This window comes from Ovis aries, chromosome 18 (genome assembly GCF_016772045.2).
Source record: "Ovis aries strain OAR_USU_Benz2616 breed Rambouillet chromosome 18, ARS-UI_Ramb_v3.0, whole genome shotgun sequence".
Classification (NCBI taxonomy): domain Eukaryota; kingdom Metazoa; phylum Chordata; class Mammalia; order Artiodactyla; family Bovidae; genus Ovis; species Ovis aries.
Genome location: NC_056071.1, coordinates 57,053,639 through 57,078,455, shown reverse-complemented (window position 1 = coordinate 57,078,455; position 24,817 = coordinate 57,053,639). Strand labels below are relative to the sequence as shown.

The 24,817-nt window shown below is 49.9% G+C and overlaps 1 protein-coding gene across 2 annotated transcripts; it reads right to left on the bottom strand.

Annotated features, from left to right (window-relative positions):
- Positions 1 to 659: 659 nt before the first annotated feature.
- On the bottom strand, positions 660 to 24,091 carry LOC101116892 (serpin A3-1). 2 transcript variants are annotated; one of them, XM_027957360.3, is made up of 9 exons: positions 23,987 to 24,091; positions 12,518 to 20,298; positions 12,314 to 12,404; positions 10,282 to 10,424; positions 8,209 to 8,401; positions 5,765 to 6,397; positions 3,389 to 3,659; positions 2,105 to 2,252; positions 660 to 1,075 (listed from the first exon to the last, which is right to left on the bottom strand). In XM_027957360.3, exons 4-9 carry the CDS (start codon positions 10,321 to 10,323, stop codon positions 884 to 886), a joined length of 1,479 nt encoding a protein of 492 aa, XP_027813161.3. In that variant the 5' UTR covers positions 10,324 to 10,424; positions 12,314 to 12,404; positions 12,518 to 20,298; positions 23,987 to 24,091; the 3' UTR covers positions 660 to 883. The 2 variants fall into 2 exon arrangements, with proteins under 2 accessions (XP_027813161.3, XP_042091364.1); XM_042235430.1 differs by lacking the exons at positions 10,282 to 10,424; positions 12,314 to 12,404; positions 12,518 to 20,298; positions 23,987 to 24,091 and having other exon boundaries at positions 8,213 to 8,266.
- Positions 24,092 to 24,817: the final 726 nt, after the last annotated feature.

Sequence of the window (24,817 nt, the reverse complement as noted above, 5' to 3'; positions counted from 1 at the left end):
GGTAGAAGTGTTAGCAGGCTACCTTAAAGAGAGATCTCGACCCTTCAGCTGTAGGTGACACCATCAATACCGCTTGGAGCTGTCCTCCCTGGAGACCACACAGCCCTCCATACATCAGTAGGAGGCAGGGCTGGGTTGTCGCTCTTATCACAGGTGTGTGTTTGATGCTCTTTCCCTCCTAGGACACCTCTTCTGCCTGCTGATGGGGATCGTCTGGCAAGGGAGGAGGAGGAACTGGTCAGGAGGTGGAGGAGCTCAGCTGGGATCCGGGAAGCAGTTAGTCTCCCAAGTTTGCTGCTGAAAGGCAGAGGGGAGGTTCTGGGGGAGGAAGGCCCAGATCAGCTGCAGAATGGTAGGGTCCAGGGGCTGTGCCAGAAAAGGGCACATTGTGGGCCCTGGGGAGGGAGAGGTGAATGTGGCCCTGGGATCAGAGCCCCTGAAAGTGGGCATCAGGCAGCAGGGCCCCTTTCAGTCCTGGACCTGTGGTCCAGCAGGCTTGGTCACAGCTGCAAAGCCTGCTCCTGGGATGGCTGGTGAGGCTGGGGCAGAGGGAGGGGCTCAGAGTCTGGGGTGGGCTGAGCAGATGTGGTAAGTCAGTGGTGGGGGTGGCCTCAGAGCTCAGGCAGCAGCAGGGTGGAGACACACAGGAAAGAGGCAAGTCCAAGGAAGGTGCTTTATTGCTGTCAGAGGTTTCAGAGTCTCCCTGTGACCTGGACACAGAGTCCCTGTGCTTATGGAGCCCCAGCATCGTCACTGTCACCTCCCCAGGGGCAAGCAGGTGGGGACAGGCAGGGTGGACCCTCAGTGCCCAGGGGCCAGGCTGCACCCAGGGACCTGGGCACCCTGCTCCTCAGGGAGGGCACCTACAGCTCAGAGCGGAGCTCTAGGCTTGACTGGGGTTGGTGACTTTCCCCAAAAAGATGATACTCTGGGTGTCTTTGAGAACTACGGCAATCAGGAAGGGCCTGTTGAAATGCACAGTGGTTCTCAAGACTGTTCTTTCAATGCTGATTCCTGTAGCAGCAGCTCCTTCCGTGCCCTCCTCGTCCACATCCAGCGCAGCACCGTGGACCACCTGTGGGGACACCAGAGCAGTACCCCCGGAGACGGGGTGGGCGGAGGTGAGCAGTCACCTAGCGCCTCTAAGGGGGCTGACATCCACCGCACTGCTGCTTGTCAGTCACTCTGCTCTCCTCCCAACAAACAGCCCACTGTTTCCATAGTTGTGATACACAGACGTGCAAACTGAAGGCAAAATCTGTGAGTGATATGCCCAGCATCAGACAGGAAGAGAACGGACTCACTCTCCTAACCCAGAGACTGCGCCGCCTCCGAATTCCCCTTAGTATATGGGGAGGGGCCAGGTCAAGGCATTTTTCTTGCAGGCAACTGTCCACAGTCCCTCCATGTTGAAGCAACTGATGGGTGAGCACTGCTTTCTGCTCCTCTCCTGCCCCAGCTGACGTGTCCCTGAGCCCTCAGCTCCCTTGCCTAGGATTGGCTTCCCACCCCTGGACCACGGAGCCCCATAGCGCCTGTGTCTCCTTTACCAGGTCCTATGGCAGGTGGGTGCAGGGGGAGCCTGCAGGGCTGCCCAGCCACCCCCACCCCACCACTCCCTCTGGCTCCCCTGCCGCTAGGATCACAGCACCAGGACACTGGGTGTTCTCGCATGCTCTCGGTGCATTTTTACCACAGTTGCTTTACAGACTTTGTTAGAACCTATAACCTCTTACCTGCTCCGCTAGGCACCAACAGGAACCAAGAACTATATGCTCCTTTTAAAGATGAAAAGTTGGGGGCTGCAGAAATGAGATCATTCCCCTCTACAGGCAGTGAAAGATGGAGCCTGATATGGGGCCCACTGCTGTTTCCACTCCGGGTCCTTCCCAGTGACAGGCTTCTGTGTCACTTTATAACTCAGGGAAGGTGGGACCTGATGTCACCGTGATTGTAACCCAGCTCTCCTGGGCTTGGGGAGTCCCAGGGAGGGAGACTGAGTTGCAGGAAAAGCAATTATTTTACAAATTCCAGGGGACCTGCCATCTGTCTGGCCTCCACGTTTAGCGCTCTGATAGGAGGATGAATTGTCCTTAAGACTCACCTGGGTGACTACCAGGTCCCTAGTCCCTGTGATTCCTGACAGGTCAGCGTCAGCAAATATTTTCTCAATGCCCAGCTGGGAGAGGATGTCAATCAGCTCATAGTTGCTTTTGATGGAAAATTTTGGCAGGTAGAGTTCATGTATTTTACTAGGAAACAAGGAAAATAAATTTGAACACCTGCTTGAAAAGATGTTTGCCTTTTCCCACCTCACAGCACTGTCTTCCAAGGAGTCCTCTTAACCAACCCCCTTCTCCCTGGAATAAGGACTCTTGTTCTCAGTTTCTAGACCCCTCGGGCTAAATCCCCTTATTTTGTTACTTATCCATTGCAATCTGCAGGAGTCTAGCATGCCAGGCAGGCACCAGGGCAGGGGGAGGTTAAGGACTCCGCAAGGCCCCAAGTGACCTGAGTCCACCCCCGGGGGGACCCTGGCCTCGCCCAGCTTCCCCCCTCTCACTCCCTCGGCTCTCCTCTGGCCTCACTAATCCTCAACCACGCCAGGCTCGCTCCTGCCTCAGAGGCTTTGCCCTGGTGATTCCCTTGCCCAGAAATGCTTTTCCCAACACATCCAGAGGGCCCAGTCTCTCACTGCAACTTCACCTAAGGGCCGCCCTGTTTATGGTCACAAACTACCTCTGGATACGATTTTCTTCACCCTTTTACTGTGCTCTACTCTCCCCACCTCCCCATTTGTCCCCTCTCAACCTGACAAAGAATTTATATTCATTTCCAGTCGGTCTTCCACAATTAGAGAGTGCCATGAGGACAGAGAATTTAGCGTTTTATTTGCTGACCTACCACAGGGTCTAAGTTAGTCCCTGAGGCATAGTATGTCCTCAGTTAACCTACTGAACCAGTGCTGACTGGGCGAATGAATAAATGAGTGACTCACAATGGAAAGACAGTGCAAATATGGTCCTCAGAACCCATCACACCTGGGCTCTCACCTGATTCTATTCGATCCTTCTACCTTCAAGAGGAGAAGCCATGGGGAGAAGCTCATGAATATTGGGGGTCATGTTGAGTCCTCATGACTCAGCCCTTGTTAATGTGAGCCAAACCTTCAGCTCCCACCCTCTCAGATGTCATCAACTTACAGAAGGTTTTAAGCACTGAGCCAGGCAGGCACCAAAGGGCAAGGTTGTTGCGGGATGGGCTCTCATACCCTGCCCCTGCCCTGCACATCCCTGAGGCCCTGTTGCTGGGGGTCAGGAGTCCAGGAAGAGGGGGAAGAACTGAGAAAGCAGCTGAACCCACAGCTCCAGGTCCTGGGGATAGTCACCTGGGCTTCAGGGAGTTTCGCCACCTCGTCAGCGTCTCCGGGATCAGCTTGGCTTCCAGGTCCTGCATTTTGCCCTCATCAGGGAGGATGAAGAGGGCGCTGTCGTTGCTGGTGTACGTGAGCTCCACCAGCGTGCAGCCCAACTCCTCATCCCGGAAGTAAGGGGTTTCCAGGCCAAGGGCCATCATGGGCACCTCCACCGTCTCGTTCTTGCTCACATGGAACTCTGCCTGCTCAGTGTGTTTGGGGTCAAAGGGGATCTTCCACCTGGCTGGAGGCGGGGGGGACAGGTGAAGAGTCTGTGAGTGTAAGGGCTGTGTTCCCTCCCTCCTTGCCCCTGGTCCCTGAGCAGGGAAGACCCTCCCCATGCCAGTAGCCCCTCACACCACGTGCCTCTGGGGACGGAACTGCTAGGTGTGACCATACACCTGGGCAGCTGGGTAAGCCTTTGGGGACGGGGGTGAACCCCGCAGGTCAGGATTGGGAAGCAGGATATGAAACAAAGCTGGTAAGTTGTGCTACAGGAGAAGTCGACAGAAGGGTGGAGGGCAAGGGAGAGATGGGGATGAGGCTGAGCCTGGGGAGATACGGGACCACCTGGTCCTTCAAGGGGGCATGTTAGTGACCAGGCATTAGTCGTTGGCTTTGTAGGGAGGACACACGTCCCCACAGCCTTGTGAGCCCAGCTGGAGCAGGAGCCACATGGGGACCTGGAGGGCAGAGGAGGGGGCTTGGGTGTCCCCCAAGGAAGATGGAGACCTTAGTGCCGGGGGTGGGCTTCTTGGGGAGATTGGAGCCCTGGGGCTTCATGGAGGATATACCCACCCTGCTTCCTGCTTTGTTTCCACCCCTGCCTGTGTTCCCACGGTTGGAGACGGGAGGAGAGGGGAAGCTGGGCTGGTGGGTACCCCTGGGGAGGAGAGAGTCCTGGGACAGGTCAGGGTGGCAGGAGATTAGAGCACAGAGAAGTCCAGGAAGAAACGTAGCAGATCCGACCTGGATCATTACCAGGTCTCCAGGGAACTGGGAACCTATGGCTTCATTTACAGAGGAAAACACAGATCCAGGAGGGCTACCCAGGGCTGTGCCAGGATCTTCCAGTTCAGGGTGAACATGTCCCCCCAGCAAGTGCCCCTTAGGCACCCAACCACCCCGCAGTTTGCGGAGCAGTGGCCTTCCCTGCATGTGTTAAAAGAAGCTGGGGTTCCCAGCCACTCCAGAGTGGAAAGCCCCTTCCTCCAGGCAGCCAGGCACTTTTGAGAATAAAAAGTCTCCCTATGGCTCAGGCAAAAGTTTAATGGCTCCCTTGCCCTTGTGTACTGTAATGATAGCTCTCATTTAGAGAACCTCCAGATAGACAAAAACCCATTAAGAAGCAACAGTTAGAACTGGACATAGAACAACAGACTGGTTCCAAATTGAGAAAGGAGTATGTTAGGGCTGTATATTGTTCACCCTGCTTATTTAACTTCTATGCAGAGTACATCATGCAAAATGCCAAGCTGGATGAAGCACAAGCTGGAATCAAGATGTCTGGGAGAAATATCAATAATCTCAGATATACAGATGATACCACCCTTATGGCAGAAAGCGAAGAAAACTAAAGAGCCTCTTGTTGAAAGTAAAAGAGGAGGGTGAAAATTCTAGCTTAAAACTAAACTTTCAAAAAACTAAGATCATGGCACCCAGTCCCATCACTTCATGGCAAATAAATGGGGAAACAATGGAAACACTGACAGATTTTCTTTTCTTGGGCTCCCAAATTACTGCAGATGGTGACTGCAGCCATGAAATTAAAAGATGCTTGCTCTTTGGAACAAAAGCAATGACCAAACTAGACAGCGTATTAAAAAGCAGAGACATGCCTTTGCTGACAAAGGTCCATCTAGTCAAAGCTGTGGTTTTTCCAGCAGTCACATATGGATGTGAGAGTTGGACTATAAAGAAGGCTGAGCACCAAAGAACTGATGCTTTTGAACTGTCATGTTGGAGAAGACTCCTAAGAGTCCTTTGGACTGCAAGGAGATCCAACCGGTCAATCCTAAAGGAAATCAGCCCTGAATATTCATTGGAAAGACTGATGCTAAAGCTGAAACTCCAATACTGTGGCCACCTGATGAGAAGAACTGATTCACTGAAAAACACCCTGATGCTGGGAAACATTGAAGACAGGAGGAGAAGGGGATGAGAGAGGATGAGATGGTTGGATGGCATCACCGACTCGATGGACATGAGTTTGAGCAAGTTCCAGGAGTTGGTGAGGACAGGCAAGTCTGGCATGTTGCAGTCCATGGAACTGGCTGAGCTGAAATCGGAATAGCTCTAAAGACACAAAGCTAGACATGTGTTTCCTTCTGAGACAAACAGGGCACCCACCTTTAAAGTAGATGTAGTTCACCAGGACCAACACCGTTCTTGGGGAAAGGACCTTGAACAACTCCTCAATTTTCCCCTGGGTTTTATTCTTCACATAGTCATTTATTAGACTCTTGGCAGCTTCAGGATCCCGGAAGTTGGTCGGGAAGGCCTCGGAGGAATACAGCACATGGGCATCTTCTATAAACTTGTCCAGCAGCTTCAGCTGGTCCCGCACAAACATGGCATTGCCCACGCTCAGCTGCAGCTGGTTGCTGGGTCGATTGAGTGCCTGCAGGAGGTGCTGGAAGCCCTGGTGGATCTCTGTCTCCTGGATCTCCGTGAGGTTGAACTTGAGACCTTCCAGGATCTCTGTCAGGGTGGAGCCACGGGCCCCCAGAGACAGGAAGGCCAAGGCTATGGAGACACTCAGCGGGGAGAAGATGACATTCTTATTGGGGTTCTTCAAAGCCAACTGCTTGTAGAGGCTGAAGGCGAAGTCGGTGTTGCTGGAGGCTAATGCATGGTCATCCACACGTGCCCTTCTGTCTTGGTCCTTCACCACCACATTCTCCGGGAGGCAGTGGACACTGCAGAGCCCAGCCAGCAGGAGCCCCAGAGCCAGGAGGGGGGACATTCTCTCTGCCCTCATGTCTGAAAAGCAAAGCTCCTTAAGTCTCCGTGTCAGATGATGTCCCAACCCCCGCCCTCTGTCCCCCCTGGTCTCTGTTCTCTTGGCCCTGCTGCTCTGGGACCTCCCAGGGGTAGGCACCCTTCTGGGCTCCCAACACACACGAGGAGGCTCTGGGCTCCCTCTCATCCTTTGATCAAGTACCATTTTCCCCAGTGGAGAGACTGGGCGCAGAGAGGGGAAGGGGCTTTTCCAAGGTCACACAGCAAACAGTGGAGGAGTGGGGGTGAGGAGCCTGGGGTGCCTGGCTCCAGGGTAGGGAAGCTGGTGATGGGTGTGAGGTGCTGTGCAGCAAGAACCCATCTCCCTCTTCTCGGGAGCTGACACTGTCAAAGGGGCCTAGGAAGCAGGGATCCTTTCCCACTCTGTCCCCTCTCTGTCCTCCCAGGAAGTAGTCCTGCACTGATCAGAGGACACTGCACCTCTCCCTGCCTCTGAGGACAAGGGTGTGACCTCAGGGAGGCTCTCCCGTTGAGGTGCCTGGTCACAGTGAGGGTTCAGGAAAGAGGCTGCCATAGGCAGCAGGAGCCGTGCTGTAGCCTGGCTGCCCTGTGGAGGGCTGCTGTAAAGAACAAGGAGGGCAGAGCGTTCTGCTCAGCCCCTGCTACGTGGACAGGTGGAGAGTGTTTCCATCAAGAACCTGGAAAGACCTCCTGGTGGGGAGAAGCAGGGTGAGCTCAGAGTCTCAGGGACCTGGTCAAGGATTTTGTTTGGACCACCTGTGAGTGCCGTGAGGTGACGAGTATGACTGCACCTCTATGATCCTCAATTCCCACCTCTGTCCAACATGTGGAACGGCTCAGGTGACATACAGGAAGAAGGTACTGGGCTCCTAAGAGGAGTTCCAGACGTGTCACCACCTTCAGTGGGCACCCTCTCTAGGACTCTATAAGCCAGACTGTGATCCCTGGGGTCAGAGGACAGAGCTACTGCCCAGAAGCCTCAGGAGAGACGGAGGTCAAACTGGTGACCTCAGCAAAGAGGGCTGTTTCCCTTCAGCCTCTGCCTCTCATCTCAGGGTTTAGAGCAAAGAGGGCTGCTGGGGTGGTGTGGTGCGGAGGGGAGGAGGAGGAGGAATTGGAAGAGAGGAGCCTGAGCTGAGTCTTGCCCAGAGGCTAGGGGAAAGGCCCCAAACAAGCCTGGGCACAGAGGTAAGCAATTGCCCCAACTTGGGGCTGATGCAACCATTTCATTTCTTTAGAAAAGAGTTAAACATTTGCCTCCAAAATTATATTTGGAGAAGTAGCTCCTGTGTATTTGGCCATTTTGGAGGGCTGGCTCTATTCAGTTCCTGTCTGGCTCTGGACAGACTCAATTCCTGTCCACTTGGCCCTGGACAGTGGAGCCCAGAACCACCCCCCTCCCCGCCCCCGGATACGCTGCATGCTCTTCCCAGAGGGATGCACTGCACTAATTCCATCTCCAGGGCTCTCTGAGGGCAGCGCCCTGTGCCAGGCAAGGAGATACACCTCAGGGTCCTAGGGAGAGCTCTGACCTGGCACTGGATGCACAGCTGGATGGGGCGCAGCTGGCTCGAATCACAACCGCAAAGACTCAAAAGCAGAAATGCTCCCTGAAGCCCAGGTGGCACGTCCCTCCCTTTGCAGGATGAACACTGAGACCCAGAGAGAGGACTGGTCTTCAGAGGACTCAGAACCCTCCCAGCATCAGACACACGTCCTCCCGTCTCCCTCCTGCCTCAGGTTCTACCAACCCCAGAACCACCCTGGGAAAGGGGTCCCTTGGCTCCCAGTGCGGGAGCATCACGGATTACCTGCCTGCGAGATCGGGATGTGGGCAGTGGATCCAGAGCTGCCGCCTGCCCGGATGCTGGAGTTTCCCCGGTGCTGCTGCCTATTTATCCTGCAAAGCCCTCCTCCAGGCTTGTGAAACATAGGCGGGGACAACACAGGACTCTGTCCTCTGACTGGAAATGGGCAGATGACCATTCCTGGTAACAGGTGGGTCTGTTAAACAGGTTAAATCTATTTGAACAACCTAGTTACAGAAACCACTAACTTTTTGTTTGTTAAAACTGAAAATATATTTAAAAAATTTCCCTTGAGAGTGTTTTCTCCTGTTTAAGAAAACTCATTGAAGAGTGTGTGAAAATTCAGAAAATTGTAAAAAAAGGAGATTGAAAAGTATCCCTGATTATTGCGATTTTTAAAACAATGTTGGTCTTGTTAGTTTCCCCCATGTCCTCACTGAGGACTGTGTAATAATCCAAGGACTGTACAGACAGACGTTGGAAAACATTCCCTAGAGCTGTGTCACTCTGGGAATGCCCCGTTAGCATTGCGTTGTTTCCTTTACAAGCCACCTCTCTCTAATTTGTGGATATGTGCGTACCTGTGCGTATGTGATAGGAATCACCAAACACAGTCTCAGATATGTTTTAAGAGGTAATGCTCTTTGACTACAGCAAGATTGACTTTCCCAGAGAGGGGGTGTGAGGGCCGTGAGAGGGCCTGGGGCCTCTGTTCTCTGGTACTAACTGTCTTTGGGGTTCTGCTGTGTCTCAGCCTTCGTCCTTACCCCTTCACTATTGCTTTACCCTAATAGCTAGTTGACCTTCATCTCTGGCTTTGAGGTCCTCTTAGATTTCTCTTTGAGCTAATCCCAGGTCTTTCTAGGGCTCATGGGAAAATCTTTCTCTTTTACCCCTCACAGTCACAACCCTCTATCTATGACAACGCTTGACAGAGCTTTGTGACCTGTAGGAGTTCCACCAAGCAGTTTGGAAACCACTGGCTTTGGACTGAATACCTCAATCAAAGAAGTACTCCTCACCAGGTGTGACCTCAAGCTTCTGCTGTTGCTGCTAAGCCTTCAGTCGTGTCTGACTCTGTGCGACCCCGCCAGGCTCCTCCGTCCCTGAGATTCTCCAGGCAAGAATACTGGGGTGGGTTGTCATTTCCTTCTCCAGTGCATGCATGCATGCTAAGTTACTCCAGTTGTATCTGACTCTATGCGACCCTATGGACAGCAGCCCGCTGGGCTCCTCCGTACACAGGATTCTCTAGGCAAGAATACTGGAGTGGGTTGCCATTTCCTTCTCCAGTGACCTCAAGCAATTTACTGTAAATCCCTTCATCCTTAATCTCCTCACCTCTGAAATGAAGATAACAAAATTTCCCTGACCAAGGTCTCTGCAAACGCTAAGTGAAATAGTACTAAATGTAAGCTCCAGTAGGACAGGACTTGATAGTGGGGGTGGGGGGTTTAGGGGGGTGGTTATACAGTGCTGCCACCTCTAAGTGAAGTGAAGTGAAGTTGCTCAGTCGTGTCTGACTCTTTGCGACCCCATGGACTATAGCCTATCAGGCTTCCCCATCCATGGGATCCTCCAGGCAAGAATACTGGAGTGGGTTGCCATTTCCTTCTCCAGGAGATCTTCCCGACCCAGGGATTGAACCCAGGTCTCCTGCATTGTAGGCAGACGCTTTACTGTTTGAGCCACCAGGGAAGTCTTGCTGCCACCTCTAAGTACTAAGTAAATACTTGTTGACTGTAAAGCATTGATATGACTAAGAAGGTTTTGGCCTCACCCTTCCTGAAATGAAAGCTTGCATCCTTTCAGGCACCAAATATTTCCAGAATAGCTATGTATTTTTAAGTTACCCAGAATCCCAATGAAACAGTGGATGAAACAAAACTGCAGTTCATTTCCCTCCCAGGAGGTCCAGATGCAGGCCCTGGGTTGACATGTTGGCCCCGACTTTGTCAGGACCCAGGTTCATTCTATCTTATTCTGCCATTTCTGATGTTTATTTGCCCTTTTCCTGATGGATCATTGCTGAGTCCACATTCCAGTTAAGGGCCAGAGGGAAAGGGAAAAACACACCTTTTTCTTTGAATGAAATGTTCTAAATGTTGAATATATCATTTCTGCTTCTGTTCCGTCAGCCAGAGTTTGGTCTTATGGTCATACCTAGCTGCAAGGGAGGCTATTTGGTGTAGCCAACATTCCACACGGGGTGCCATGCCCTAAGTAAAAAAAATGGGAAGGGGATAATTACCTTGAGAGACAATGAGAATAGACATTAAGTATCATTACTAACATTGTCCTAACATTTTCCCTGTGTGTTCTCGAATTATCTAGCTCCAGGAGAGCCATCATTTTCCTTAAGACGGAAATGGCTTAGTCTGGAGCTTCAGGCAATGTAAAGGCAGACAAGTTTTCTACTCTTTCCAGCTAACTTTCAGGATGACGTATAGGTCTAAACAGCCCTGGGTGCCACCAGTCACCCAGAGTTCCAAGCTAATACTCCAGGGCCACATGTACCTCTGACCACCTCTGACCATCTTTCAGCCTCTTCTCTGAGCTTTTAGAAACTTCACTGGTCTGCTTGGTCCCTAGTGTTCATACAAGACTTTTTTTTCCATTTCCACAGCATCGTTTATGCAAGGAAGGTCATGGCACAGTGTCACTAGGGCCTGATCAGAACATAAGGGAATTACGACACAGAATGTAAACAAAGGTAATATCACTTGTACTGTTGCTGAATCTAATGGCTCCTATGTTTGAAGCAATACCCTCTGGGACATCTCTCTACAGGCCACTAAGGCTACAGAATTATTGGAACGTGTTTACCTCCTGAGCCAGGAATCATTTTTCAATATCCCCTCCTCTGTGTCCAGGAGATGCCATAAATATTTATGAACCACACACAAGGAAAAAAAAAATTAATGGCATACTGATGACATCTTCAGAGATACTCTTGCCCATGAGGAAAAAGCTTTGACATCATTACTGTATTCAAATGTGGCGTGGGGACCAACTGCAAGAGCTTGTAGAAAGGCAAACTTTTGGGACCCACACCAGACCTACTAATACACAATCTGTCTTCTGATAATCTCCCCAAGTGACTCATATACATCTTATAGGTTGATGGGGCACAGCCATGTAACCTAAGATGTTGATGGGGAGCAGACCAGGTGCTAAAAAAAAAAACCAGAAGCCTGCAACATAGAGTCTTTGGAATTGCAGTTTGGAAGATATCGATTCAGGTAAAATCAAAAGAGTGTTCCAAGGAAGAGAAAGGTCCGGAGCTTATAAAGACAAAAACCATAAGGCTGTTAAAGTTATCTGGCAAGAACTATGACTGACTCTGACACAAGAAAGGAAATGATTGCCCTTAAGAGATAGACTGTCAAGATTTTTTAAAGATAAAGTTCCAATAAGTAGATAGGTAGTCATGAATTATTTTAGGATAAGAATCTGGTATGCATCTTGAATCTGAAGACTGGGCAGATGTTCTGGATGTTGATGTTAAGAAAATAATTGGTTAAAGTTCAGAATCCACTTGGGCTGAGATGTGTACTAGTCACAATTCTTAAGTGCCCTCCAGACTCTATTTTAGAGAGTCTTTTAACAATCAGCTCAGTTTAGTTGCTCAGTCGGGTCTGACTCTTTGCGACACCATGGACTGCAGCACATCAGGCTTCCCTGTCCATCACCAACCCCTAGAGCTTGCTCAAACTCATGTCCATCAAGTTGGTGATGCCATCCTACCATCTCATTCTCTCTCGTCCCCTTCTCTTCCTGCCTTCAATCTTTCCCAGCATCAGGTCTTTTCCAATGAGTTGGTTCTTTGCATCAGGTGGCTAAAGTCTTTTAGCAATATTGACTCCATTTTTATTTTCTAGTGAAATTTACACCTTTTGTTCAAGATCTTTTTGACAAAAGCATTAGTGATCAACTGCTTGTTTACTTGGCATTAGCACTGACTTCTTTGGTGCTGGGAAGACTTCTTCCCAGAAAATCATGTCTTATGAAGGAGGGAAAGAGATGGTCATGCAGGAGATATGCTTTTAGAGAGTTTATGGCCACGTTTGAGGAGCCATCTAGGAAGGGAGTCTTAGGCAGCACTCACCATAGGAGAAATTCATGGATGTTCATTAGGAGGAGTCTTACAGGATAAGTCAATCACCTCCAGAAGTCAGCTACCATTATTCTTTTGGAGGCTGTCATAGTACAGCAATGGAAGACACAAAGCATATGAAATTAAAACATGATAGAGAACAAACTAGAAGAATGATTAGTATAACTAGCTGCAATTTTGACAATAATAAGGCACCAAGTCTAGAAGGGAGCCAGTTGAAGATTTCTAGATGCCAAAGTGTTAAAGCCTCTTTTTGCAGTTTGAAATGTCTCTGATGATGGCCTTTGGTGTTTTCACAAACTTTCTGAATCACTCATACAACAGCTGGCATAAAGCTTGCCTGTACACGAGCTATTATGGTAATTTCCCTGAGGTTTATATCAAGTTGTCCAATTTTAGCTTGTATGGCTTCAGTAAAAGGGCAGTTTTAGTTCTCGGTGATTCTAAGTCAAAAAGATTAGAAGAAAAACTGAAAACAGTTGTTTTGAGAGTCAGAGCCTGATATTGGAGGAAATTAAAATTCAGATCTAGTTTAGTTTACGGGTAAATACCAAAACCTCAAAGACAGTTAACAGCACTAGAATCTATTATCCACAGAGGCACATCACTGAAACATAATTTTTTCTCTAAAATCACCCTCATTCCACCAAATATTGCTATATTAAGATTATTTTTATTCATTAAAGTAAGTCTGGTATCAGCAAAATTGTCCTGATTATTTATCTAAGTGTAAAGCAATTGATAGCATAAGCTCTTTTGAATCTGCTTTCCTGGGACTTTTCACTAGGAGTCCCAGATTAAACTTTTAAAGGCCTCTGAAGTCCAGGAAAGCCAAGCCATATACTTACCATCAGATTCTACCTGCAGTGTCTTATAGATTTAGGTGAATTTCCTCCCTTCTTGAGATAGATCCCCCAAATATCTTGAGCTTCTTGTACTTACCTTCCTTACTCACCTAATTAGACAGCTGGGAACCTTGTAAGCAAGGTACCAGACTATTTTCCCTGGGGTTTTTTGGCTCTATAAAGTCAATCTTAGTTCCTTAAAGCTGCCTGGTAAAAATTGAGTTTATGCATACTCTTGAATATGACATTCCAGACAAAATCTTGGTAATAACTCAATGTTTTTCCAGTTGTATTCTATTCTAAAGAGAGCAGATTATTTTGAATTTATGCAAGTGGGTAAATTGTCAAGAAAATAAGCATACTCTTCAAAAGTTTCTAGTCCTGGAGAGTTCAGGTGGGGAGAAATCCATAAATGTTTTATATTTGTTTACAAAGTTAAACAATATCAAATTGCTGCAAGTCACAGATGCTTTGAAAGAAAAGGGTTCCTTAAATCTGGAAGAACAAAACATAAAAAAATAGACAATATTTAAATCAAAAAGTCATACAAATTATAATCCTCCTAGTCAGTTTATTCCTTTTCATGAATTTAATTCTTGATTTTGCTTTCTTGCTTCCCTAGGGCCGCCCACCTGCGTCTGTTACTGACTTGAGTTATTGGACTCTTTAATCAGTAAAAATTGATAAGAGGCCAGATGAGAAAGGCTTTATTGGGACTTACGCTGCAACAAGAGGGAGCAAAAACAAGCAACAGATGCCCTTGTTTGTTCCCTGAGTGGGAGGCAAGCTGGCAGGGATCATGGGCAGGGTCTCACTCAGTGAGGCTCCTTTGACATCTGTCTCTGCCCCTATCTACTAGCTGAGTTAAGGCAGTTACTTTTCCTCTCTGAACCTCTTTCATCAGTTATGTCTCTTTAAGGAATTCTTAGGGGGAAGAAATGAGAATTGACAGCTACTCAAACTGTAGAGCAGCTTCCACCTTCTCTGTTATGGGCGAGGGGACTCTGGAATCTGCTCTCCCCTGGAAAACTATGGAGAGCACAGATCTCTATTGCCTGACACCTATGCTCTCTGGCCGCGTTCTCATGGACCTAGTTTTGCAGTTGCAGGGGAGATGCTGGCTATAGATCGGAGGTGCATTTGCAAATCCCTTCAGCACAACCCAGCTGGCCCTTGACCGTGTCCCCACACAGATCACATCTGGAGGCAGCTGCAGAAGCATTCAGCAGGATCGGGGAGATTTCCTATCTCTGCTTTGCCTGATGCTTAGTCATCCATTCCCCCTCCTGCTGTATCTTGTTTGCCTTTGAGGAGGGAACTTTATACTTTGCATCATCGTTTTCCCTTTCAGCACTGCCCTCCAGGCTCTGGGTGACATCTGAGAATTGCTGGGTAACAAGGACTGTTGAGATCAGAGCAGCCACCCCCATCCCAACAACTTTCACCACAATTCAGCCTCTCCAAGCCGCAGCCTCTTTCCTTGGTGTCAGACAGGACAGAAATGCCCTCCTCACTCACCCAGTCGTTTGTTCATTCATTCCTCCCACTCGTTTTTAATTCAGGCTCTACTGCCAGGGCAGCGACTTCACTGGATTTGGAAATTACAATATGCTGGTCATTTTAGAGGTATGTCCACAAATTCTCTGATAATCCTGCCTTTAAGAGACAGAGTTTAACTACCTTCTCCTGGAGCTAGAGTGGACTTAGTGGGCGTGTGTACGTGCTAAGTCACTTCAGTTATGTCCGACTCTTTGGGATCCTATGGATTGTTCCTGCCAGGCTCCACTGTGCATGGGATTCTCTAGGCTAGAATACTGAAGTGGGCTGCCACGCCCGCCTCCAGGGGATTTTCCCAACCCAGGGATCAAACCCACCCCTCTCATATCGCCTGGTCTCCTGAATCGGCAGGCAGGTTATTTGCCACTAGGACCACCTGGGACTTTGTGATTTGGTTCTAATGAAAGGAATATGGCAGAAGGGATGGGGTATCACTTCTGTGTTTGGGTTGTAAAAAGATGCTGCTTCTGTCTTGGGTTATTTCTCTTTTTCACTCACACACAGGCACGCATGCACACACACACACACACACACACACACACACACAGACAGACTTGAGGGGAAGCCATGTGTGAAGCAGCTCTATGAAGAGACCCAGAGGCAAAGAGCTGAGGCCTCTTGTCAACAGCCATGTGAGTAAGTCCGATCATGGAATTCTAGCTCTGGGCAGGTCTGTAGCCCTCCTGCCCAAGCTCACGAGAGAGAGCCAGAACCACCCAGTTTAACACATTCCAGATTCCAGATTCTCAGAAACTGTAAGATAATAAATATTTTATCATTCCAAGCTGTTAACTTTTAGAATGGTTTATTATACAGCAGGAGATAAACCCAAATCCACATCACCTGCCGACTTGACTCAGGCTAGGGGAAAATAGTAAGCCGGGACATCTGAAAGCTACGGAAGAGAGCAGAGCAGCTTCACAGCGCAGCGTGTGCTGTTCAGTCGATGCCTCAGCAAATGGGCTTTCCCTCTGCCTTCCCCATTTTTATGCAAATTATCAGTTCCTCCTTCACTGCACAGAGGCCTAGTCATAATGAGGATGTAACCACAGGTGAGCTAGTCTTTATGTTAAGAACTCAAGTTCTCACAGATGCCTTCTAAGGCAGGTTCGGTTATTCAGTTTCACATATGAAGAAACTGAAGTACAAAGAGAGGAAGCGAATTCCCATGGTTGCAGGGCAGTGAGTGCCCAGTGAGGATTTTGCACCAGGCCAGCTGGTTTTAGAGCCCACGCCCTTGTCCTTTCCAAGAAACACAGCCCCACTCCTGGTTGACCTGTTCTCAACCTGGCCAAGGAGACAGCATGTGCAGCCCACGGGAAGGAGGAGGCAACCTGACTCTGCTCTGGGCCAGCCTGTGGGAAGATCTGGTACAGGTAATGTATGTAACGGACCAGGATCCTATGGGGCCTTCCCTGAGTTCCAAAGAATAAATTGAACCATAGAAGTGAGAAAATCCAGAAGCAAAGGAAAATAGTCAAGCAAGACAAAATAAAAATACTTTAGCCATTAAACAAAATCAAGGATCTTTATTTCCTCCCTAAGGGCTATAGATAATATTCTGGACCATAACCTTTGAACTATTTTGCAGACACTGAAACCCCCATCAGGGGGGAGAAGTTAACTATAAGCTGCCCACTACAGACCCCAGACCAACTGGAACCAGAAAGCTGATGATGTTGACTCCCAGTTACCTCACCACCAATCAATCAGAAGAAAGTTCAACAGTAGATTCAACACACCCTCAAAGCTCCCTTCCCTCCTCTTATTTTTAAAAACTTTTCCCTGAAAGCCATCAAGGAATTCAGATCTTTTGAGCACAACTGTGCATACTCCTTGCTTGGCGCCTGTGATAAACTGCGCTTTCCTTTACTACAACCTGGTGTTAGACTGGCTCCACTGCACATGGGCAAGCGGACCCAAGTTTGGTTCAGTAACATGTGGATGGTAATAGTTTCTGATTTTAGGGATCACAGGGCACAAAGGGCCTTTCCTGGTGGCTCAGATGGTAAAGCATCTACCTACAATGCAGGAGGCCCGGGTTCAACTCCTGGGTCGGGAAGATCCCCTAGAGAAGGAAATAGCAACCCATTCCAGTAGTCTTACCTGGAAAAACCCACGGACGGAGGAGCCTGGTAGGCTATAATCCTTGGGGTCGCAAAGAGTCCAACAGAACAGAGCGACTTCACTTTGACTTTCAGGGCACAAAGATGCCGCAGGCTGCAGGGCTCTTGGTTAATGCGGGCGTTGTTGATCAAGCCCTCATGTGCTTCTCCAGCTTCTTCCCGTGCCCCCTCAGCAGCTTGGTCTGACCTGAGACCCTCTCCTAGATCATCCACTCTCCACAGCAGGGTGGTCTCCACCTGCTGAGTTTTCTGTCACGTGGGTCACCTCCCACCTCTTACCTGGGATGCTGCGGCTCTCACCACGCTTCAGAGACTTCTGGCAATCAGGATTTTGACACTGCTCCTCCTTGGCTTCTCTCCTTGGGATCTATCCCACCAATTATGCCCTAAATAACCCCCACCCTCACCCCTCTGTTCTCTGCTCCCCATCTCAGTGGACGGTGCCCCTATCTCCCAAGCTCAGCCAGGAACCTGGGGCACCCTCCTCCCCTTCAGCCTCCCCTTCAGTGTGGGCGAGATGTCCTCTTCTGCATCCCAGGAACCTACATCCTACCCTCTGTTTCTGCTGCCCACACTCTGGTCCCAGCTGCTGGCACTGCTCCCTGGGTCATTGGCCCCTAGGCTGCCTACTCTCTTCCCTGCCTGCTCCCTCTCAGTCTGTTTTCTGAAAGGTCCTCAGAACATCTTTAAGGATGCAGATTAATCAGGGAACTAGTGTTTGAAGCTCCCACGTCCACCCCTGGCCTCCCTTCCATCCTCTGATCCATCAGCAGCCACATGGTCTGGCCCTACCCACCTCTGCAGCTGGGATACCAGCATCGCAGGTCACAAAGCATATTCCATAGAGCACAGCTGTCCCTATAGAACCCTCGTGTGCATGCATGCTAAGTCACTTCAATCGTGTCCGACTCTTTGAGACCCCATGGACTTTAGCCCGCCAGGCTCCTCTGTCCATGGAATTCTCCAGGCAAGAATACTGGAGTGGGTTGCATGCCCTTCTCCAGGGGATCTTCCCGACCCAGGGGTCGAACCTGCATCTCTTACGTTGACAGGTGGGTTCTTTACCACTAGCATCACCTGGGAATCCTCAGGTCTCTCAGTTCATCCCAGGGCAAGGGAGGATTTCAACTCCCTTCACAAACAAGGGGACCTCTGAGAAGTTCTATCTTGGGCTTCAGCTTGATGCAATCACACACGAGTCCACTCCTTTGTGTTAACTCGGGCTGCACCGCATGTGGCAGGAAGCCCTTCCTGGTCCTTCCTGGTGGAATAGACCCTTTGACTCTTCCAAATCTGTTCCCACCCTCTTAAAGGAAAAGCCTTTGCCTGCTGTCCCTGTGATATGACTTCCCCCTTAGCTCTGCAGGGAGCACTGCTGGCTTCTGGCCGTGGGGATCGCCGCTTCTCTCTCACCCTTGTTCTCTACAGACAAAGCTGTCAGATGTGGCAAACAAATTCCTGGGACCCACCCCACAATCCCTGGGACATACTTATGCTGAAAAGGGATTCATTGTCTGGAATTCATATTTATCTGTGTTATCGGCAACCCCATCTGCACAGCGCACTCAGGTAGGCATCCAGGGCTCAAAGAACAGGGGGTTTTAGGCAGTGGACTGAGGACTGGCAGAGGCATGGAATCTTCTGGAATCTCCATCATGTAGCTCCTTAATTCATTCACCCAACATTTGTTGAGGGCCCACTTTGGGCCAAGGACCATGCCAGGCACTGGGGCCAGCCCTCGGGGATTTCCTGGTGTGTGAGAGACACAGACATGTAGAGAGATGGGCAAGTACAGAGTGTGGGAAGTCATGGAGAGGGGGCGTGGCCCAGAGATGAATCTGGGGGAGTCAGGAAGGTGCTCTGGGCAGAGTCCTGAGGATGTGCCGGCATTTGTGTTTATTACCTGGCAGTGGCTCTGCAAGGGTTAGATGGAAAAGTGCTAAAACTGAAGAGTATCCAGGCCCTCGGGGCATAGAGTATGAGTGTATGAGAGTCCCGGGGCACTGAAGCTCGGTGGTGGCAGCTGCAGAGAGGAGGGGGTGTGGATTCACTGGGATCTGAGCCAAACTGGGTAACTCTGTGCTCTGCTTGTGCATCAGAATTCCGATGGTGAGGGGGACTTGTTAAACACACTGATTCCCCCCGTAGGGGCCAGGAAGAAGCTTCTTTAACAATCCCCCACCCCTCCCCCCAGTCTCTGGTGATACTGATCACAGACTGAGAAACACTGGTGTAAGGTGTAAGGTCAGGGCCCTGCCCCTGCCTTCAATTTGGTTCAGTCGCTCAGCCGTGTCCGACTCTGCGACCCCACAGACTGCACCACGCTACGCCTTCCCTGTCCATCACCAACTCCCGGAGTTTACTCAAACTCATGCCCATTGAGTCGGTGATGCTATCCAACCATCTCATCCTCTGTTGTCCCCTTCTCCTCCCACCTTCAATCTTTCCCAGCATCAGGGTTTTTACGAATGAGTCAGTTCTTCCCACCAGGGGGCCAAAATATTGGAGTTTCGGCTTCAGCATTAGTCCTTCCAATGAATATTCAGGACTGATTTCCTTTAGGATGGACTGGTTGGATCTCTTTGCTCTCGAAGGGACTCTCAAGAGTCTTCTCTAACACCACAGCTCAAAGGCATTAATTCTTCAGTGCTCAGCCTTCTTTATGGTCCAACTCTCACATCCATACATGACTACTGGGAAAACCATAGCTTTGACTAGACGGACCTTTGTTGGAAAAGTAATGTCCCTGCTTTTTAATAAGCTGGTAATTTTAACATGCTCCTGCCTGGTTTCCTCCAAGCCTCCTTACCATCACCTTACATGGCAGTGGGGAAAATGGACATACTGTGTGTTTGGCACTGTGTACCTGGAAGCAGAGGCTGGGCCCCTGTCTCATACTCTTAACACACACCCACCAGACCTGCCAGACTGGCCTTCCCAAACCTCCAGCCTGCCCCACCCCAACCCAGCCCAGGTCCCATAGCATCAGAAGGAACATGTACCTCCTGCTCAGAGCCATGAATGGTTCATAGCACAGACTCTCTGGGGGAGGGATGGAGAAGCAAGGACCTACATAGGGGAAGGCTCTAGGACCACCTCCCCCACCCAACCCCCCAGGTATACAGTGAATGCTCAGCTTCTAGTTCAACCAGAGAATCAGCAGCCAGGTATCTCCGGAAGACTGTGTGTGCCCACGTGTGCACATATGAGCAAGCAGCAATTCGGACATGTGTAGGAGGGTTTTTTGTTGTTGTTGCCGTTGTTGTTGTTGGTTCTCTGTATGCCTTCATGGAAAATGAACATCAGGAATGGCATGTGGTCTCTCACACTGGATTCTCTCAGTTGGGCAAAACATTTTTGTGTCTGTAGCTGTTGCCACGTGGGGTCATCTCATTCCCACCTCACTCCTTGGGGAAAGGTGGTGGCTGGTCAGCTCTGGAGTGGGGCTCTATAGAAAATGGGAAAATGTCACTGATGTCACCCACTTGCCCTCCCAACCCCTTGCGCAGTTGCCTCTCTGCCTCTTCATTAACTGAGACAATATATGCAGAGGTGAGCGGTGCAGGTGCACAGGAGGTGGCATCCAAGTGCCACCCAGTGTCAGGAGTGCTGCCATCCCCACCACCGCCCTGGCACCCTGCATAGTCTAACTGGTGCTGGTGAAGACTGGGTCTCCTGGGTTCCAGCCGCCTGTGTCTTTTGGCCCCTGTCAGTTCCATGAATAGGACACACTCTCCCACTGCTGGGTCTTCACTCACTTTCTATACAAGTAACAGTCTCCCCACTCATCCCTGCTTGTCCCTCAGCTCTCGGCTTCAATTCCACCACCTCCAGCTCTCTCTTGCAGCAGTAGAAGGTCCTTGCCTGTCTCTTGGTGCCCATTCCCCTCCTTAACTAGTCCCCTGCTTCTGCCCCACCCAACCCCATATCTACTCTCTTTTCTACATTTTTTTTTAACATCTCACTGAAAAAGTCAATTTTCTAGTTTGAAACAATTTTAGATGTACAGAGAAGCTGTGATGACAGTGAAGAGAGCTCTTGAGACATAAACATCTTATGTAGCTGTGGCATATTTCTGAAAACCAAGGAGCGAACTTTGGCATGGTATACTCTTTGGGATTTCACTTTTTCCACTAATGTCCTTTTTCTCCTCCAGTATGCTATCCAGGAAACCACACTATACTCAGTTTCCAGGTCACCTTAGTTTCACCTGGCCTGTGACAGTTTTTAGGTCTCTGAAACTATCCTGCTGCCGTAACAGACTACCACAGGCTGAGTGACTTATACACGGTAGAAATTCTCTTTATAGTTTTGGAGGCTGAACATCCAGGCTGAGATCAGGAAGCAGCATAGTCAGGTGAGGACTCTCTTCTGCTTATGTCCTCATGTGGGAAGGGACAAGAGAGAGCTCTTGTGTCTCTTTTAAGGGCACTAATCCCATTCATGAGGGCTCCACCCTCATGACCTAGTCACCTCCGGATGGCACCACCTTCTAACACCATCACATTGCAGGGTGAGGACCTCAACATGTGAATTTTGAGGGAACACAAACCTTCAATTCATAGCATCAGGCTTTCCTTGCTTTGTGTGACCTTGACACTTTTGAAGAGTAGGGCTGGTCAGGCATTTTGTTGAAGGTCTCTCAGCTGTGGTCTATATGGTGTTTTCTCATGATCAGAGTGAGGAGGTGATGTGTTTGGGGGAAGATCCCACCGAGGCAATGCTCCTTTTTAGTCACTCCATATCAGAGAACCCAAGATGATAACACGCCACACCACTGATGAAGCTGACATTGATCATAGAGTCAAGCTCCATAACCCAAGTTCATGGATGTCAAGTCTCTCTCCTGTATTCTGCACTTCCTATGCTCTGACTGTCAAACTCACACTCCATAGCACTTTGTCAACACCTGACAATGTGACATATTTTACTTTTTGGTTTTTTTCTCTCTTTTTTGTTGTTATTGTCTTTCCATGCTAGAATGTAGCCCAGAGATCTTTGTTGATTTTTTCATTTATCTCCAGCACCTGGAGCAGTTCCAAGGGATATTTAATAAACATCTGGGAACAAACGGATAGCTCTCATTACAGTTCGTGATTTTGTGTATTTGTGTGCATGCCTGGTTATTGCCTAAGCCTGGATCAGCTAGGCTCACCATTTACATCTTTGTCCTAGCTCCCTGCCTGATTCCCTGTAGGACCCCCTTGAACAGTAGCCTTCAAACGATAGAGTTAAATAAACAAGGGTAGGCTAGCCAAGGTTGTTCCATGGGGTGTGAAGTGCTTTCTCTGGAGACCAAGGTCATTCTTTCTGGTCTGGATTTCTGCCGGGAATGGTGGGGGAAGGAATCTTGGGCCCTTGAACCATTCCTCTGCTCTCTGAAGTCCACAGTGGGGAGGGCCTCAGAGTGCATATAGTCAGACAGGGAAGTGAACATGGGTTCCTAAGGATAGCAGTGAATCTGGCAACAGCTTCCAAGGAACTCAAAGATGGGTGACTGCTATGGTTTGAGCTGTGTCCTGACCAAATCCATATGTTAAAGCCCTAACCCCGGTACCTCAGAATGTGGCTATATGCAAAGGTGGCATCTTTAAAAGGGTGATTAAGTTAAAACTAGGGTGGGTCCACCACTCTCTGAAGTCCACAGGGGAAGAGCATCAGAGTGCATTTGGTCAGAGAGGGAAGCAAACGTGGGTTGCTAAGAACAGCAGTGAATTTGGCAACAGCGGCCAAGGAGCTCAAAGATGGGTGACGGATACGGCTTGAAATGTGTCCCCCTCCCAGCTCATAGGCTGAAATCCTAACCCCAGTACCTCAGAACGTGACTATATACAAAGGTGGCATCTTTAAAAGGGTGATTAAATTAAAATTAAGGTGGGTCCCCATCCAATATGGGCATCCCTGGTAGCTCAGATGGTAAAGAAAACGCCTGCAGTGCAGGAGACCTGGGTTCAATCCCTGGGTCGGGAAGATCCTCTGGAGAAGGGAATGGCTACCCACTCTAGTATTCTTGCCTGGAGAATCCCATGGACAGCCCATGGGGTTGCAAAGAGTCAGACACAACCGAGCGACTAGCACTACTCCATCCGATATGACTGGTGGAGATTGGAAGGGGAGAAGATTAAGATGGACACGTGCTCAGGGAAGCCCATGCGAGGACACAGAGAGAAGACTGCCATCTACAGACACGGAAGAGAGCCCTCGGAGAGAAACAGCCCTGAAGACACCTGATCTCAGACTTCCAGCCTCCAGGACTGTGAGATAATACATGTCTGTTGTCAAGCTGCCCCATCTGTGGGATTTTGTTATAGCAACCCCAGAAAATGAATACAAGGGCTAAGAAAGAAGGTCCAGAGGTGGGTGTCTGTGCATGCCTAGTTGCTTCAGTCGTGTCTGATTCTTTGTGATCTTATGGACTGTAGCCCAAAAGGCTCCTCTGTCCAAGGGATTCTCCAGGCAAGAATACTGGAGTAGGTTGCCATGCCCTCCTCCAGGGGATCTACCTGAACCAGGGGTCGAACCTGCATCTCTTACATCTCCTGCATTGGCAGGCGGGTTCTTTACCACTAGTGCCAGCTGGGAAGGCCCCAGATGGAGACAGCCACGCCTATTATGCAGCACCTATAAGACAGGTCTGGTGGGGCCGATGGAGGAGCAGGTGTGGATGGGTGTGAAAGCACCCCCTAAAGGGCTTCGCGAAGCATCTACAGACACACAGATGGAAGAGCGAGGGCCCGGAAGGGGTCCAGGGAGTGGCTTAGGTGTGGAGAGGATGGTCAAACTACCCTGAAGCTCAGGATGAAAGAGAAGTGTCCAGGGTCCCTGTCACTGGACCACAAGAATCGCCCCCTCTTGCCTCCTTGCTCTCCTTCCCATGGCAGCCCTGGTCCAAGCTGAAGCCTCCACCATCTCCCATGAGCACTGCAGCTTCCTCAGCCACACTCTGCTCCAGCTGTTCCCCCGGCCAGACGGCCCAGCCCTGAACCCGAATCTGCTGCCCGTGAAGCCCTATCTGCTCACTTCAAGTCACTTCTTTGGCAAAAGCCTTGCCTGTGCCCTCAGAACTTAACCCTCCTTCTCTCTCTGAGTGGCTCTATCAATCTGTTCATTCCAGGATGGTGAGACAATTGACTTACGTGAGCAGTGCTGACTCCCAGCTCAGAGTTTCCCTCCAGGCCACCCCAAATCAGCCGCCCCGAGCCTGGGCCGGGCCCCCACACGGGGGCATTTAGTGACTATTTGCTGAGTGAACTTTAGACAGTGCTGGACCTTGGCCTGACACACGTGGTATAGTCAGGGCCTCCCCCTGACCTTGGACTGGCTGAGTCAACGCTGAGAGAAATATTTGCAAAAAAAAAAAAAAAAAGACCAGGTGTTACGAAAGGAAAAGGCACCCAGGAGCAGGTCAGGCCCCATCCTCCCCAGATTCCCAAGCCCGAGGCACACACACAAGGAAAAGCCGCCTGGTGCTGGTTGCAGCCTCTGTCCTGCCGCCGCCCAATACTCATGCCATCTGGGTCTCTGAGCCTGTGCCTCTCACTGGAGGGCTCTGGGCATGCACTCAGGCTGTCCTCTGTGAGATAGGGACTCTGGTAGGCATGCAGGGTTGTCGAAGGATCAGAGATCACAGATGCAAAATGTGGCCGGCACATAGTAAGTGCTCATACATCAGGGGATGGTCAAAGCTCAGGGTTCTGACCTTAGTTCTAAGGGGCACACACCTGCCACACAGGCAAGGGTCTGGTGTCAGAGCCCTGGGCACAGGCTCATGAAAAGCAAGCCATGGGCATGCAGGGTGGGGTGACAGGCACTCACGGGTCAGACCTGGGGGCAGTGAATTAGGGGACCGTCTGAGAATAAGTGAAGGACTCCTTCACTCATTCACTCCTTGATGCTGGAATGTGCCTGATCCCCTTCATCTGACAGACAGGGGAGCGTGATGGGACTCGTGAAGGAGGAGACTGAGC